The 16,665-nt window shown below is 38.0% G+C and overlaps 1 protein-coding gene across 2 annotated transcripts in view; it reads right to left on the reverse strand.

Moving 5' to 3' along the window:
- myom1b (myomesin 1b) overlaps positions 1 to 14,636 on the reverse strand; it is an 81,427-nt gene extending 66,791 nt beyond the window's left edge. For both annotated transcript variants that reach the window (XM_067423114.1, XM_067423055.1), the window contains exons 1-4: positions 14,479 to 14,636; positions 13,202 to 13,407; positions 5,288 to 5,422; positions 3,928 to 4,102 (exon numbers count right to left, since the gene is read on the reverse strand). In XM_067423114.1, the coding sequence (XP_067279215.1) occupies positions 3,928 to 4,102; positions 5,288 to 5,422; positions 13,202 to 13,344 (453 nt within the window). In that variant the 5' untranslated portion in view covers positions 13,345 to 13,407; positions 14,479 to 14,636. The remainder of the gene's footprint in view (positions 1 to 3,927; positions 4,103 to 5,287; positions 5,423 to 13,201; positions 13,408 to 14,478) is intronic.
- Between the last annotated feature and the right edge of the window lie 2,029 nt (positions 14,637 to 16,665).

A 16,665-nucleotide genomic window follows, 5' to 3' on the forward strand; every position in this document is an offset into this window, starting at 1 on the left:
AAAATTGAGCTCAATTTTGTTTGTAGCTCAAACTTGTATCTTTCTGATTCCACTGATCATCCTTGAGATGTTTCTACAACTTGATTGAAGTCCACCGGTGGTAAATTCAGTTGATTGCACATGATTTGGAGGGCACACACCTGTCTATATAAGGTCCCACGTGCATGTCAGAGCACAAGCCAAGCCATGAAGTCCAAGGAATTGTCTGTAGACCTCCGAGACAAGATTGTATTGAGGCACAGATCTGGGGAAGGGTACAGAACAATTCTGCAGCATTGAAGGTTCCAATAAGCACAGTGGCCCCCGTCATCTGTAAATGGAAGACGTTTGGAACCACCAGGACTCTGGCCACCCAGCCCAACTAAGCGATCAGGAGAGAAGGGCCTTAGTCAGGGAGGTGACCAAGAACCCGAGGGTCACTTTGAAAGAGCTCCAGCATTTCTCTGTGGAGAGAGGAGCTTCCAGAAGAGCAACCATCTCTGCAGCACTCCACCAATCAGGCCTGTATGGTAGAGTGGCCAGATGGAAGCCACTCCTGAGTAAAAGGGACATGACAGCCCTCCTGGAGTTTGCCAAAAGGTACTGAAGGACTCTAATGAAAAACAAAATTACTTGAGGCAAAGATTGAACTCTTTGACCTGAATGCCTAGAGGAAACCAGGCACCACTCATCACCTGACCAATATCATCCCTACAGTAAAGCATGGTGGTGGCAGCATCATGCTGTGGGGATGTTTTTCAGTGGCAGGAACTGAGAGTCAGGATCGAGCGAAAGATGAATGCAGCAATGTACAGAGACATCCTTGATCCTTAACATCTCTAAGGGCCGGAGAAAATGGCTGTGCAGTGTGCACTGACGCTCCCCATCCAACCTGATGGAGTTTGAGAGGTCCTGGAAAGAAGAATAGGAGAAACTGCCCAAGCTTATAGCATCATACTCAAAAAGACTTGAGACTGTAATTGTTGGCAAAGGTGCTTCAACAAAGTATTAAGCAAAGGCTGTGAATACTTGTGTACATGTGACTTTTTTAGATTTATTTTTAATTTTATTTTAAATACATTTGCAAAGATTTCATATTTCAGTCTTTCACATTGTCATTATAGGGTATTGTTTGTAGAATTGAGAAAAAATATTATTTTAATCCATTTTGGAATAAGACTGTAACATAACAAAATGTGGAAAAAGTGAAGCACTGTGAATACTTTCCGAATGCACTGTGCCTATGAATTTTTACAAATTTCAGAACAAAGAACTTTAATATTATGCTTTTTTACTTTTCAACTTTAGTTAGTGTGTTGCTTTTTGAGCATAAAAAAGCTCTGCAATGTTGCCAAGCTCTACAGTGTTGTCGCTATGTCAAAGAAACTCTGTCCCCACTGTTTCCAAAAACATTTGCTTGACCTTCCTAAGGCTGACGAACTTAGAGTGAATAAAATGTATTTTAAACACTGTTCCTGAACATTAGAACCCCACATTTATGAAAAAAAACAGCTTCCAGAACCTAACAGAGTAATGGAGGCTACACTAAACCTTCTCTTGAAATGAAGCAGTTCCCACTTTGTGAGGACAATCGGTTGTTTGTGGATCACAAACTGAGTCTCATTATTTGGAGTTGCGTTTTGTATGGTCAGTTCCAGGTATAAGTTTTATGTTGTTGCTACAATGTAAAAAAAGGGCAAAGCTTTACCTCCACTCATCTGCTAGCCAACATTAGTGTTGATATAGTGTTTACTGTAGCTTTTGTAACCTCTTGCGCTTGTAAGGCTGTTCACCGTTTCAAACCTTGCAAAGTCTGTACATGCAATCCATTCTGCATCATCCTCTTGCTTGTTATAATTATTAAGTCTGACACTTGAATTGGTTTAAAATTGGTGCCATTCTTAATATTTATGTCTGAATGGAGCTTGCATTTATGGTAAGGGCCATGACATTTCCCAAATGTGCTAAGAGGTGCCAATCACAACACAATGGGCCAGCTAACCAATCACAGCACATTTTGTATTTCAGAAGGAGGGGCTTCATCGAAAATTACGTATTCAAGCAAGACTGGTGAACGAGGTGCTGTAATAATGTAAGATATGTGAAAAATAATGTGATTTTTAACAATCACGAATGAAAGCTTATTACACCCCAAAAACAAAATAGACATCGTAAAAGGGCATAATAAGATAAATGTGGACCTTTTCTAATGAGGCTTCTTCTATTTATAACAGATTCACATAATATATGGAGAATATATAATTTGTTCTTCACCAGGACTCATGCATGCTGTTTAACAGAGATATTAGGATCAAATGCCTCCTTGCAGTCATTGCTTCTATTTATCTAGTCATGTTAGTGTAATCATAATCTCCCTGAGGCTTCCCTCAGCTATCAGCACATCACTTGTCGACAACAGTTGTTTCATAGTCACTTTAACACACACCGGCACAGATTAACGCACACCACACATTCACATAAAACATTACAACCCTTGAAATCTGGCACCACGGTGGTATGGTTTACTGGCACCAGGATCAGAACTAAATAAAGTTTGTGTCTTGATACTTTCTTGCTCTTTTTCCTATCTAAAAATAGGGAACACATACAGGGGTTTAATAGTGTTCCTCAAAGCTTGTGAAATTTAATCTACAATGGATTGTACTGTTGCACAGTTGGCTAAAAATATACAATTTCCACTTTTTCATTCAACTTCAGGTTTAGTATGGGCAAAATCAGTTTGCAAATGAATGAGTTTGTTGTTGTACAAGTTTAAAAACATAAAATGATCCGGCACTACGAAAAAAATAATGATAAAGTAAGTTTTTACATTTTCTGAATAAAATGATCAGTGCTTTCTAAACAGTTGCTATTTAGTGGCTAGGGTTACTTCAGTTGGTTGCTAGTGGATTGCTTACTGGCAGTAAGTCTATGCTATTCAATTTGCTAGATATAGCCTTTTCAATTTATGCCAATATAGGATGTTTTGTCATTCGTTAGACGTAAAATTCCAGTTACCTTCGCAAGTCTATGGCACAAACTGTGTAAAACGATTTTAGACTTAAGTTTAATACATGGGGAAGGTGATTGTTAAAATAGTGATGCTATAGGCTTACCCTTGTGAAAAAGAGGTATTTATTGTATTGAATGTGCACTTGTAGTGTACTTTGAATCGTAAAAGTAAAATAATTTTATTTGCAGATATATTACTGAAGTACAAGGCCACTTGAGCGTACTTTAAACTATAATGACACACATAAATATTTGTATAAGTACTTTTAAATCATCATATTTGAATAATCTTTTGTCACACTTTAAAGAAGTGCACTTATTTTGATGTGTTGACATTTAAAAATCATTTAAAATTAATATATTATAAATGTAATAAATTGCAACTTTAATAATAAAAATGTGTAATTAATTTTTTTTTTATTTAAACACATGACATATAAGTGTCATTAAAGTATTTTAGTTTACAAAAATTGCTTATCAGTATATTCAGCAGTACATTTTAGGTAATTACGAAATTACATATATACTTAAGGTCAAAAAGCACACTAAACTTACTGCATTTAATATTTTAAACTATAATAGATGTTCATCTAAATGCAATTAACATGCAATTAGGTACCAATAACATCACATTAAATTTGCACTTACTTAAGTATATTCTTTAAAGTATATTATTTCCATAATAAGTAAAGTAAGTTTTAAAAGTTTATGCTAAAATGTACTTCCTTTTCACGTTACTAAGCAACAGAGCTGTCAGACTTGTGGTGCAGCTCAGTTCAACAATTTGTAGTTGTTATAAATTCAAGTGAGAAGTGTTACTTGACAAAAAAGTAATTCATTTAGAATATTTATAAAGAAAGAAGTATTTTTTAATCTCTAATCACAACCATAATCATGAGTTATGTGTTTAGGAACAAGACTAGGACCTCCACTGACCCTCTTGCTTAGAGAGATGCGCTCTGCGGACTCCCTCATGATGGTTCTGCGGGACTTGTATTCGGTGCGCTCCGACTCCACGCCGCTAGAGAAGAGGTCACGGCGTGCCAGATAGCCAGCACTCTCTTTAGCATGAGCTTCCTCAGTGTCTGATAGACCACTTTGAAACTCATGACTGAGGGGGAAATCATGTCGTAACATTCACAAACAAACAAAGCAGCACAATACAACAGATATTCTAGCACATATACACACATATACACAAGGGTTTTTAAACAAAAAAATGTGATGCCACTTAACATCTGTGTTCTTTAAGAGACCTTCCAATATCTTAAAATATACACCCTTAAATACAAAAAGAACCATTTTTGATAAAGTTAGCTGAATGATTCTTCACAAATTAAATGAGTGCTCAATGTTAAAAAATAGGTTCCATGAAAGGCTTTCCCTTGTGAAAAAGAAGAGCACTTTTACTGTATGCATTTCAAACCTTAAAAGTATAATAAAAAATATCTATTTTTAATATATATATATATGTGTGTGTGTGTGTGTGTGTGTGTGTGTGTGTGTGTGTGTGTGTGTGTGTGTGTGTGTGTGTGTGTGTGTGTGTGTGTGTGTGTGTGTGTGTGTGTGTGTGTGTGTGTTTTAATAATCTTTTGTTCTGCTTTAAATAAGTACACCTTTTTTGATGTGTTGACCAACACCTGTAAGAATGCTTGATTTTAATAAATGTAGTGTTTTTCAATATTACATTAGTTATATATTTTTAAATGTAGTAAATGTGCACCTTTATTATTACAAATGTGTAATTAGAAATATATTTAAATACATGAAATAATTTTTTTACATCTTTAAAAGGACTGACATTAAAGCGTATTTTAGTTTACCATATTGTCAATATATTTGGCAGAACATTTTAACCACATTTCAAAAACAACAGAAGTAGCTTAATTCTAAAATTACAACTACAGGGTCAACAAAAGCACATTAAAGTTCAGCTAATTGCATTTAATATCATTTAAACTATAATACATTTTTATTTAATTTCTATTAACATGCAATTAATCTGAAAACCTTACATTAAGTTCACACTTAAAATATATTTATATTATTTCCATCATGAGTAGCTACTCTTTTTAATATGCTAAAGTGTCCTTAATTTTAACAAGGGTTAAAGAACCATGAAACCTTACTTTAATGGGATCCGACTGTACGGAGTGAAGGTAAATAGGACTTGCATATTATTGCAGTGCCTGCTCTAAACCCCAGTGCACGCTAACAATGGAAAACATGAAGTATAGAACAGCTGCATCATGTGTTTGTTCCAACACTAATAAAAAATATTTTTTCTTTTTTTTACCTGCCCCTGAAGATGGGCACCACATAACCGATGATCTGGTTCTCCTTGTCCATGGCAAGATAGGTTGGCTTGGCTCTCTTGGGCAGAGGGCTAATCCCCCCATCTTCTAGAGATGTGTATGTGGCAGCTCTAATGCTACAATAATGCAAAAATGGCAACATACAGACATATCTGTGAGTATCCAGCACTTCTTTCACACACTATTATGATTTTTGGAAATTATGTGGTGTTGTGAAGAAAAGTTAAGGGAGTGAGTGGAAAGATTGTTAAGGGAGTGAGTGCAAAGAAGGTTAATTGCCTCAGTGGTCCTACAACAGGGCCTGAAATGGATCAAAGCACCAAAAAAACTTAATCAACATTGAAAAGTATGTAACGTAATAGAACCCCCCACCTACACTTACTCTTAGAAGTCAATGATCTTACACATTCACTGTCTTTCAATAGTGGAATGCTTTTTAGTGGTCCAATCTCTATGAAACATCTAAAAAATTCTACTTTTCTCTCTACTAAATGATTCAAAACAACATAATTTGCAACCCAGTTTACTTCATTATGTGAAATATTCTAGGATACAGTTACAAGATATTCAATCCTTGTAAAAAAAAGAAAAAAGAAAAAAAAAGGCTACTTTAATGCATGGAAGTGAAGAGCGGCAGAGGCTAAAATGCAAAAAAGGGCATCTATCATTAAGGAGTAGAGATGTCACGATATCAGATTTTTCACACCACGGTTACTGTGGCCAAAAAAATTTAAGGTAATGATATATCGCAATATTTATAGAAATTTGGAATTACGGCCAACCTTGGACACAAGCTCCTGTTCAAGTTGCTCTTGCTAAAACGCATAATAATGTGCGTTCGCTCCCAGAATTGGTTTGCAGCAATCAACATTAAGGAAGCATACTTCCATGTCTTGATTCTACCTCGACACAGACCTTTCCTATACTTTATGTTCGAGGATTGAGCATATCAGTACAAGGTCCTCTACTTTGGGCTGTCTCTGTCACCCCGCAACTTTATCAAATATGCAGAGACTGCCCTTACCCTGCTCAGGGGGGCTTGAACTAACTTGACTACTGGCTTGTTTTGGCCCAGTCTCTGGCTCAGTTATGCAGACACAGGGACCTGAAGCTCAGGCATCTCAGCCATCTGGAGCTTTAGGTCAACTGGGAAAAAGGAAAATTCACCTCTGTTTAGACCCTCTTTTTTCTCTGTGTGGAGCTGGACTCAGTCAATATGACAGTGCATCTCATCATAAAGCCTACATTCAGGCGGAAGACAGCGATTCCACTAAAACAATTTCAGAGGCTCCTAGGGCATATGGCATCCGCGGTCATGCCAGACAGATTGGTGCATATGAGACCGCTTCAGCAATGGCTACAGAGCTGTCGCCAAACATTCAGCCTGTGGTCTAACCTTTCTTTTTTACAGGCTGGAGTGCCCCTTGAAGAAGTGTCCAGGCATGTCATTGTTACAACAGACGCCTCCAGAACAGGTTGGGACTCTGTTTGCAATGGACGTGCAGCCTCCATATTGACTGCACTGGCATACCAATTGTCTGGAGTTGCTGGCAGTGCTGTGTGCCCTGTGGCAGTTCCGACAATTCTAAAGTCGCAGCACAGCAATTATATTCTGGGCGAGCTCAATCATGTGGCCAACCCGCTCTCGCATTCGAGGGAGAATGGTCCAAATTACCTGGAGTCGATTCAGGGGTTCAGAGTTAGATCTGTTTGCCTCCTAGAAGTCTTCCACTGCCAGTTGTTCTATTCCCTGAACGAGGGCACCCTCTGCACAGATGTGTTGCAACACAGCTGGCTCTGGAGCCTTTGCAAATATGCGAAATATTAGTTAAATATGCTCACGCAGATTGTGCAAGGTCAGGGAGGACAAGGTGATGGTCTTGATGGTTGCCCCTTACTGGCACACCCAGTAAGGTAAGTAAATTAAAATTAAACATTATCTAAATTTCAAAATCTTGCAAATTACTTATAAAGCACTAAATGGTTTAGCTCCCCTGTACTTGAGCAAGCTCATAATGCCTTTTAGTCCTTCACGTCTGTTGTGATCTCAAAATTCTGGCAAGTTGATAATACCTAGAATAACAAAATCAACTGCAGGCGGTAGATCCTTTTCCTATTTAGCACCTAATCTTCCTAGTATTGTTTGGGAAGCAGACACACTGTCAGTTTAAATCTAAACTAAAAACATTGCTTTAACTTGGCAAACACATGACACGTTTTACATTTCTATCATTCAAATCAGTCAAGCTGGGGCCCCTTCCAGATACGCTTATGATGGCTGAGAATGCACAATCTGGTCATCAGGTTCCTGAGAGGCACCAGAAGGTAAAATCTTTAGAGACCACACCTTATCACCTCCTGGGACCTCTTTGTCCTGTCTTCAGAGTCAGTTAAGCTTAAAATCGCGTCTCTAAAGACAGTGATTCTGACCACACTCCCTTCCTTGAAGGTGAAGGTGGGGGACCTGCAGCAATTTCTGTCAGGAAAATATGCCTTGAGTTTGGGCTGGCCCTGTCTCACGTCATCCCAAGGTGAGCTGTGCCCCCTCGGAGTGAGGGATTACTCAGGGTGCTGCCTCCTCTTGGGTACTAGCAGATATCTGCAGAGCTGCTGGTCGACCCCTAACACATTTGTGAGATTTTACAATCTCAGAGTGGAGCTGGTTTCTTCCTGTTTGTTGGGTACAATCAGGTAATTGAAGGCTGCCTTGGTGTCTCGCTTGCAGCGCCATTCCCATCTAACGGGGAAAGCACCTACTTGCAATTCAGGTGAGTTCACCGCTTTTCCTGGGCAGTCTGCTCTGCCCCGTCTACATCGGTAGTAGCTCCTCCCTGGTTAGGTAGGACCTACAGAAGAGATCTTCCATATGTAGCACTGCCACACGGGTCAGTCCATATGTGTAGCCACACATTACTTTTGGAAAAGGGCAGGGGCCCCCTTATAAGTTTATTGAGGCACCCTATTGGGCCCCGGCCCCCTGGTTGAGAACCACTGCTTTGGATGACATATACCCTTCATATATCCTTCACATATCACTATCTTATCCATGCCTCTTATGAGGGGGTGCATATAAATAGACATTCGAGGGTTCAGAAGAGAGTGGGTGGGGGGACCTTAGGACAGCTAAAGTGATCCACAAAAAATACATTCTCCCAGCATGGGAAAGATTTTAGTTCAGACAATTGGGAGAATGTATAACATTGGATAGCATGAGTAATAGGGTTGAAATGGAGGTCTAAGAGCATATGTGCCAGCCTGCCATCCTCTGGCACCTCAAATCCTGCTTAAAATCCTCTAACGCACAGCTCATGAAGAGGGATCTATTCAGGTTAAAAACAAATGCTGTGTGCTTATCCCTTTGTGAAAAAGTACACTTAGTTTATACTTATATATAGTTATACATAGTGAAAGATACTAAATAAGCTGTTTATTTATCTTTCCTTATTTAAATTGGTCAAATTATGAAATTAAGATTCTAAGTATTCTATACTCAAATCTGGCGAAACACAGAAGTAAAGCAGCGCCGCCATTACTGTGTGCTTTGCTGCTAAGGACTTAAAGCAGCGCGTACACTAAAACACTTCTCGAATGAGGTAATAGCTGTATCCTATTTTGAAGAAATGGATTTTATGCAACAATGTTTGTTTGCAAATGTTGATACTTTCAATAAAAAGGATTTTTTTTAAAACGCACTGTGAATGATAAAGGATAAAATGAACATAAAGAAAACCACGTAAAGAAAGAAAATAATTAAAACATACACGTCCATTACAAAGGGACTTAAAGTCACAATTACACATTACACAAATATGAAACAATCAGTTACAAGAAATATGGCCTAAATCAGCATTTTGAAAAAATAAAATAAAACTGATTTTGGGAAATAAAACTGATTTTATAGGGCCCGATATTATGTTCACAAGCAGAAAATAACTAGCCACGACCAGTTGTAGCAATAAAATACATGTTCCTACAGGTTTTAAAGATTATTTTATTAATCATCTGGCATGCGATGAGCATCAGAACCTAAACTACAGGGCATGAGCTCCGGATGGGTTGGCCAGATACTGCATACCATCGCAGATGAGCTCATCACATTAAATGGTGTCGTGAGGTTTTCACAGTCAGTGAACTCGTACCATAATGTGTCAGTAACAATAGAGAAAACTACAAAGTTAAATTTGTGTAATTGTGACTTTAAAGGGTTACTTCAGCGATTAGCATATGGCTTTGTATCAGTAGAAACCCTGGAGAATATTCAAATTATTGTGCTTTTCCCTCTCATATCTCCCTGAGACGAGAGATTTATGCATTTTATTTCTGGAAAAATTCCTCCTATGATGCAAAATGACGATTTTTGCATCATAGGAGGAATGTTTGCCCAGAGGCCAAAGACTACAGCCAGCAGAGGGAGCCATTTCCGCATGTTTTGAATCCGGCATTGGGGGATGGGAGATTACACTCAGCTTGCAGGGAGTGCTCAGCTTGCAGACAGGATCATTTAAACGGAGCTATGGTGAGCAATGTAAGTCTTTTAACTTCTCAAATTCATTTCTATGAAAGTTAAGCTTGCAAAGGCATGAACTGAAACGCGCCAGACTGAACTCGCTTTGTGAATGTATGCCGCGAATGTAGTCGCGATTACCTCCGCTCTCATCACTCCTGCAGTTAGTGCTCAGTGCTGTGAGACTGGCGCGGTGACTCACTCATTATATTGAACAGACACGTTCAGTTTTTAATTGTAGTGTCTCTAACTCAGTCACAGTAATGAAGTTGTTGGCGTTGGGAATGGCCTCACAGGGCAGCGAAGCATTCTGGGAATTGTAGTCTTTCATCCCCATGGGACAAAAATACATTTTCTGTCTTTTCTCAGTCTAGAAGACACCAAATTCAAAAATAATTTCACATTTCTACTGCATTGATGACCCAGTTTAAATACAGATTCATCTTCCCAGCGCTGAAGTACCCCTTTAAGTCACTTTGTAATGGACATGTATGTTTTAAACATTTTCTTTCTTTAAGTGGTTTTCTTTACGTTCATTTTATCCTGTATCATTTACAGCGTGTCGTGCATTACTGCCGCGCGCTGCTCTAAGTGCTGCATAAGTCCCCATAACTGTTTGTTACTTCAGGTACATTAATTAATGTATGTTCTTAAAATGTGTTTGTGTAAAGCAAATCTGTGATCGCGGAAATCAGGGCCCTAATATTAGCAACACAGCTAGTAATTACACTGTTCAGCTTAACTGTTGTCTTAATTACATTACATTACATTACATTACATTAGGCTGACCCATTTTTACCCATTTTTTTAATACATCATGATGTCAAAAAGGCCACTGCCTGACATCATCTACCCAATGTTCCCTTTCACCAGACGTTTTATTTAATTAGCAGTATCCGCTTTTATTGAAATGTCATTAGAGGGCACCGGCAAGTGTCACACCGTCACACATTTAGCAGGCACGGAGTATGGCGGCAGGCAAGATAGCGGCGCCTATAGAGATTGCGGTGGATTGGTGTATGCAGTTTACACTTTGTAAGTATAAACACTAAATAGTAGCCTACCAGAACAATATGGAAAACATTGTAGGAAGACAATTTTTACAACTCTGAAAAATAAGAAAATGCTTATAATAAAAAAATTAAAAAGTTCTTCTGCATTAGGTATTATTTGTTATGCTTTGGATAAAATCCATTGACAGGTTTATAGATACAATATAGTGGGGGGGGGGGGGGGGGCTCCTTCTCACTGTGTGTAAATAAAAAAATAAAAGCCTGTAAATTGAAATGAAAGTTTATGGTAAAACTTTTTTTTAAGGTGACGTAGTTACACATTACTGCATGTACTTAATATTGTAATAACAGTGAATTATTTATAAATACAACCATAACCATAACTCAATACATGTACATGTAGTAAGTAATATTACCATTACTCACTCAGAATTTATTTGAGTAAGTAAAATGCAACTATGGCTGCGTCCGAAACCTGGAAAATGCTGCCTTCAGAGGACATGTCAAAGCAGAAAGGCATCAAGTCACGTCAGAATTTAATGTTAGCTTCACTTTCTGTCTCCTGAGAGACCTTCATCTGATCGATTTTTGAAGGCAGCATAAATGTATCCTTCGCTGCCTTTGATATCCCACAATCCCATGCTTTCCATTCTGTGACAGTTGGGGAAAAAGATGGCATCTGAAATTGTGTTTGCTGGTCAGTTTGTGTGTAAATGTAAGTTTTTTTTTCCACTTCTGATGTCATTTCTGCCGAGTAATTACTAATGTAGTAATCAAATATGTGTTTAGTTCTCACAAAAGCTCGCTCTATTTTTCTGTAGATCATTAAACTGTTACACTGCCTTAGAAGCCATTGTCTAATAAGGCAGCGAGGCAACAAGTCAGCCTCCTAGGTTTTCGGACGCAGCCTTTATCATCTTAAAATTAAGTGTAACGGAGTTTTCTTCTCTTTAACTTTCAACAATTCCACTTTTATTTATGTAGCACGTTTAAAAAAATGTTGTTGCCCAAAGTGCTTCACAATTGTTTTAGAAGCAGAGTGTTAAAGATACATTTCCAACTGAGACCTAAAAACCAGATGGAGCCTGCCGAATATAGAGTGGAAGACTGTTCCATAATTTAGGAGGAACTACTGTAAAAGCTCGGTCACCCTTTGAATTCTTGGAACAAGTGACTGCCAACAACATGAACTCTAAATCACACACACATACAGTACATACAATGAGTCAGAAAATTATGTAAATGCTTAATGCATATGACACACATAATCAACATCTGCTTCTGTAGCCTCTATAAATACACCATGTTGTCAAGAACACCAAATTAAATGCCAAATTATGTCATGAATGTTATTTATATTACTGCATGAAACAGAGATCAAGAAAACAAGAAACCAATCAAATCATGACTGAACCTTGAACGATTTCAATTTGTGCAAAGTGCTGTAAGATTATTGAGGGTATACAGTTACAGTACATTGGTCCGAGACAAGACAGAAGATAACCTTACATTCTGACATTCGGAGTGACACAGTAAGCACTTGCCTAGACAAAACTGAGCCAACAGTCACATGACCAGGAGTAAATCAAACAAACTATAGGCATGGATCCAAACCACATAAAGGCATAAAAAGACTCAACGTAAGTTTTGAATTAAGAAGTGCTCTATCTAGGAAACAAAGTTCAGTCTTAGATAAACGGTAAGACTGCCCGTCATTAACTCAACCAAGGTTTATTTAGATTGTGATTTGTTTTCACACAAGCACAGCAGAACCTACTCCAAAGGACACTATTCTGTAAAGAAATGCTATAGTACACCTTGAATATGATAGTCAACCGAAGAAGTTTACAAGTGTCAGCAACAAGCACACTTCAAGCTGAATTTATAAATTGCATGTTTTAAGGGTTTCAGGTAGACTGAGAAATACTGATTAGCATAGATTACACAAAAAAGAGGGGCAATAGTAGTGGGATTTTTGTCTTCATGGGAAAGATGAAGCTGCGGTCACATTAACGCAATTGCGGTAAAATTTTGTGGGCAAAAAGTACATTGTCAATAGCAACTTTAATGATGCATGAACAGCTCCCACAAAAATCACTTTCAAAACAAGCAGCTTTCTGTTGGTCATCACCAAGAATTTGCGTCACCAACTTAAACACGAGCGAAATCTGCAAAGGGAAATTTAACACGCGGATCCCTATTGAAATGACTAGATTTTGCCCACAAAATTTTACTGAGCAACGGTAAACGTGACCACACCTTAAGACAAGTATTATAAGGGCACAAGGAAGAGCTGGCTGCTAGAATGAGTTAGAGTTATGGGACTGGGAATGATTTAGGCCACTGTTGGCGTGATAGATCTTGCCATGCTCTCTTACCCCTTGGTGTTTTTGCTGCTTTGGGAAGAATAACTACTAGATTTCTGCTGGTACTGGCTGATAGCAGACTCCGTTTCCCGACTACGGTAGCCACGATCGTAATGGCGGTGGTGTTTCTGGTAGAACGGTATCGTTCCCGACATTGTGTCCTCTTAAGCTCAGATACTTCAGATCTGAAGCTCTTTTAGTCAGAAGATTCAAACTTTCTATCAACAGATTAAAAATGAATAATACACCCAGTAATTTATCAGAATTAATTTCACAGGAAAGATTCATCAGCGCTTTAACAATCAATTTTCACAAAATTTGGTTTAATGCCAATTTGTAGATTACAGTTTTTTTTTTAATTGACCCTTTTCACATTTCTGGTGTCTCATAGCGTAAACATCTAGTGGTGAATGAGAGACTACATTAAATATATTTTTTGTGTTCCCATTTGCTCAAATAACAAACGAAATTTCAAAAATTTCAAATATATTTTTTGTGTTCCCATTTGCTCAAATAACAAACTCAATTTCAAAAATAGTACAGAAATAGAGATAACGGCTGAGAGAAATATGTCAATTTTACTGTCACTCCCACAGCCGGTGTATTATAAACACCTTCACAGCAGTGTTAAGTAGTTTCTTGTAATTTGATGTAAAGGTAATATAATGCAAAGTATATTGTTATAAATGAATAAAATAAACCACATTGCAGGATTTACAATGTTAATGACTCTTAAAACGCCTGTGAAAAGTCTGTGAAAAGGGTCCTTAAAAATCTATTTGATGTTTTTTTTTTTAGGTTTTCTGCCCCCCCCCCCCTTTATTTTATTTTCTTTTTGATGACAATAATATGTGACTGCTATCTTAGACAGTGAATTAAAAAAAAACTACCAAATTCAGACTTCATAAATCATTTCTCAACCATAAATAACTACTAAATATCAGCTTCATTTACCAAAATTATTGAAATGTTTTTTTTTCTTCCTAAACTGCTGTGTAAATAAGTGAATACAATAAAACCACACTGCTAAGCAAGTCAACTATATAATGAAATAGTGACTGCAAGGCTAGTGTTCTCAAGGCTAGTGGCTGGCAACATGACCCACAAAAGGTCAGCCTGTGGTAAATAAATATTTTCGATAGCGTTCGAATTTTTTGTTTTGGCTGCTAACCTCAGTCTTCCCTATGCTAATACCGATTTAGTATCAGTTGTAGGCTAGTTCACAAGAACAAAAACTGAATCCATTTCACCTGAAAAACCTTATGCGTTCATGCGGCGGATCACCTCACCTTGTCAAAGGTCTGCAAACAGCTCACAGCCGGATCGGAGAGCAGCGCGTCAGGAATACTCAACCAAGATCCAAATCCAAGCAAAGACGCAAACTGGCACGGCGCTGAGAACGGGAGCTGCTGTCCACACAACAAAAATAATATTGGCAATGGCAGGAATGTCCAGGCGACTCTCACGACCTTTTATGGCGACAGGGGCTGTTAAATATAGCCATAGTGCACAGGAGTATCGGTGCATTTTACGCTCATGCACGTTCTGTGCCGTCACGTTGATGAATTCTAACGAGTTGTAGGCCTTTCGTTATATATATATATATATATATATATATATATATATATATATATATATATATATATATATATATATATATATATATATATATATATATAATAACCAAGTGACTTTTATTGAAGGAATGATGGCACAACATTGTTTACAATTACAAACCAAACATGTCACCAAAAATACATTTGTTAGGATTTAGATATAAAACAATATTTGTACAATGTTTTAAGACTTTATAGTTACGATGAACTACAGCCATGGTTTCACAGCATGAACTTTCCTTTTTAATTTTCTAACCAGCCAGTGCCATAACCTCTGCTGCGACCACCAAAGCACACAAACCGATCAGATTTGAGCCATTGACTTGGTCTACGTAAGCCTTCAAAGCCCTGACTGGAGAGAGATTATGCAACTTTGTGTGTAACTGTAACTGTTCCTCTGAATCAGTCGGGGGAGGAGAGATGGTCTGTAAAGTAATAACTTGAGACCTAAAGGATGTAGGGTCAAATAGCCCTGGAGTAAAGTTCATGCAGGTCTTAAATGAAGCCAAAAGCAGGGCCATTTCAAGATAAAGCCTTATCTGATACAGACGAGAGAGCACCTCTAAAACCATTGACAGACCCCAAGCAGGAATATTGCTGAAAATGCAGATGACTGCATATAAAACTGATAAAATGAGAGACAAAAGACTGTTACCAAAAGGCACGTTCCACCACTATAGTGACTACAGAAACTTTGGATGTTGAAAAACTTTTTTCTCAAGATGCACCTGCAGGTAAACCAGCATGGGTGTCACCAGCTTAACCCAAAGAGTAATGATTCTATATAGATTCAGATCTCGTGATCACTGATGTGTTCACATTACATTAGCAATATTGTTACTCAAGTTCTCATGTCATTTCAAACCCATAAGACCTTTGTTCACATTTGAAACACAAATTAAGAGAGCCTATTTTTAATGAAACCTGGGAGAATTATGTCCCTTCAATTAAAAAAATCCACACAATACAAATTTTGATGCTTCGAGAAGACTTTAAAGAGGAACACAATGTCTAGATCTGATCCTATAGATGACACAGATTACATCCATACATTTGAAAGTTAATAAAGCCGTGTTCAGCACAGAGAGGCTTTCTCGAACTGTATAACGTTACAGAAAACTATTTGTCCAGTCCAGTCTGGTTCCGTTCACACTAACAGGGCAGGCACATAGGCAGGCCATAGGCTTCAGCCCAAGGAAGATGTGCAATAATGCGGCTCTGCTTATTGGGCCCACTGTATGTACACAAGCAAACTAGATTTTTCCGGTATGGAATTTTAGAAATGGTTAGATTACCTTCCTAAGCCTCTGACCTTATAGTTCTCTTCCTTTCAAAGGCCTTCATCTCAGCTGTGGTTTGCGCTAACAATAGCCATGCTATTGTTATCCTCCGTCACATGCAACACATACCAACAACAATGTGTGTGTGTGTGTGTGTGTGTGTGTGTGTGTGTGTGTGTGTGTGTGTGTGTGTGTGTGTGTGTGTGTGTGTGTGTGTGTGTGTGTGTGTGTGTGTGTGTGTGTGTGTGTGTGTGTGTGTGTGTGTGTGTGTGTGTGTGTGTGTGTGTGTGAAATAGAGAGATAAATAGAAAGAGAGGGAGGAGGCCCAGAGGCAACCATGCTGCAATGTCTCATGCAGGTCTAACAGATATGCATAAATGTTGCCAGACTATAGAAAAAACAACAACAACATAGAAATAACACATACACACAAGCCATCTAAATAGGAATGTTCAATTTTATTGTTTTTTTTAATACAGCTAAAACACTATAATGTAACCGTTACACACAGCACACCATAACCCCATAAAAAAAATATTTTAACTTATTTTTATTTAATACCATTTTTACAAATGAGGAT

The sequence above is a fragment of the Pseudorasbora parva genome, chromosome 1, assembly GCF_024679245.1.
Source record: "Pseudorasbora parva isolate DD20220531a chromosome 1, ASM2467924v1, whole genome shotgun sequence".
NCBI lineage: Eukaryota > Metazoa > Chordata > Actinopteri > Cypriniformes > Gobionidae > Pseudorasbora > Pseudorasbora parva.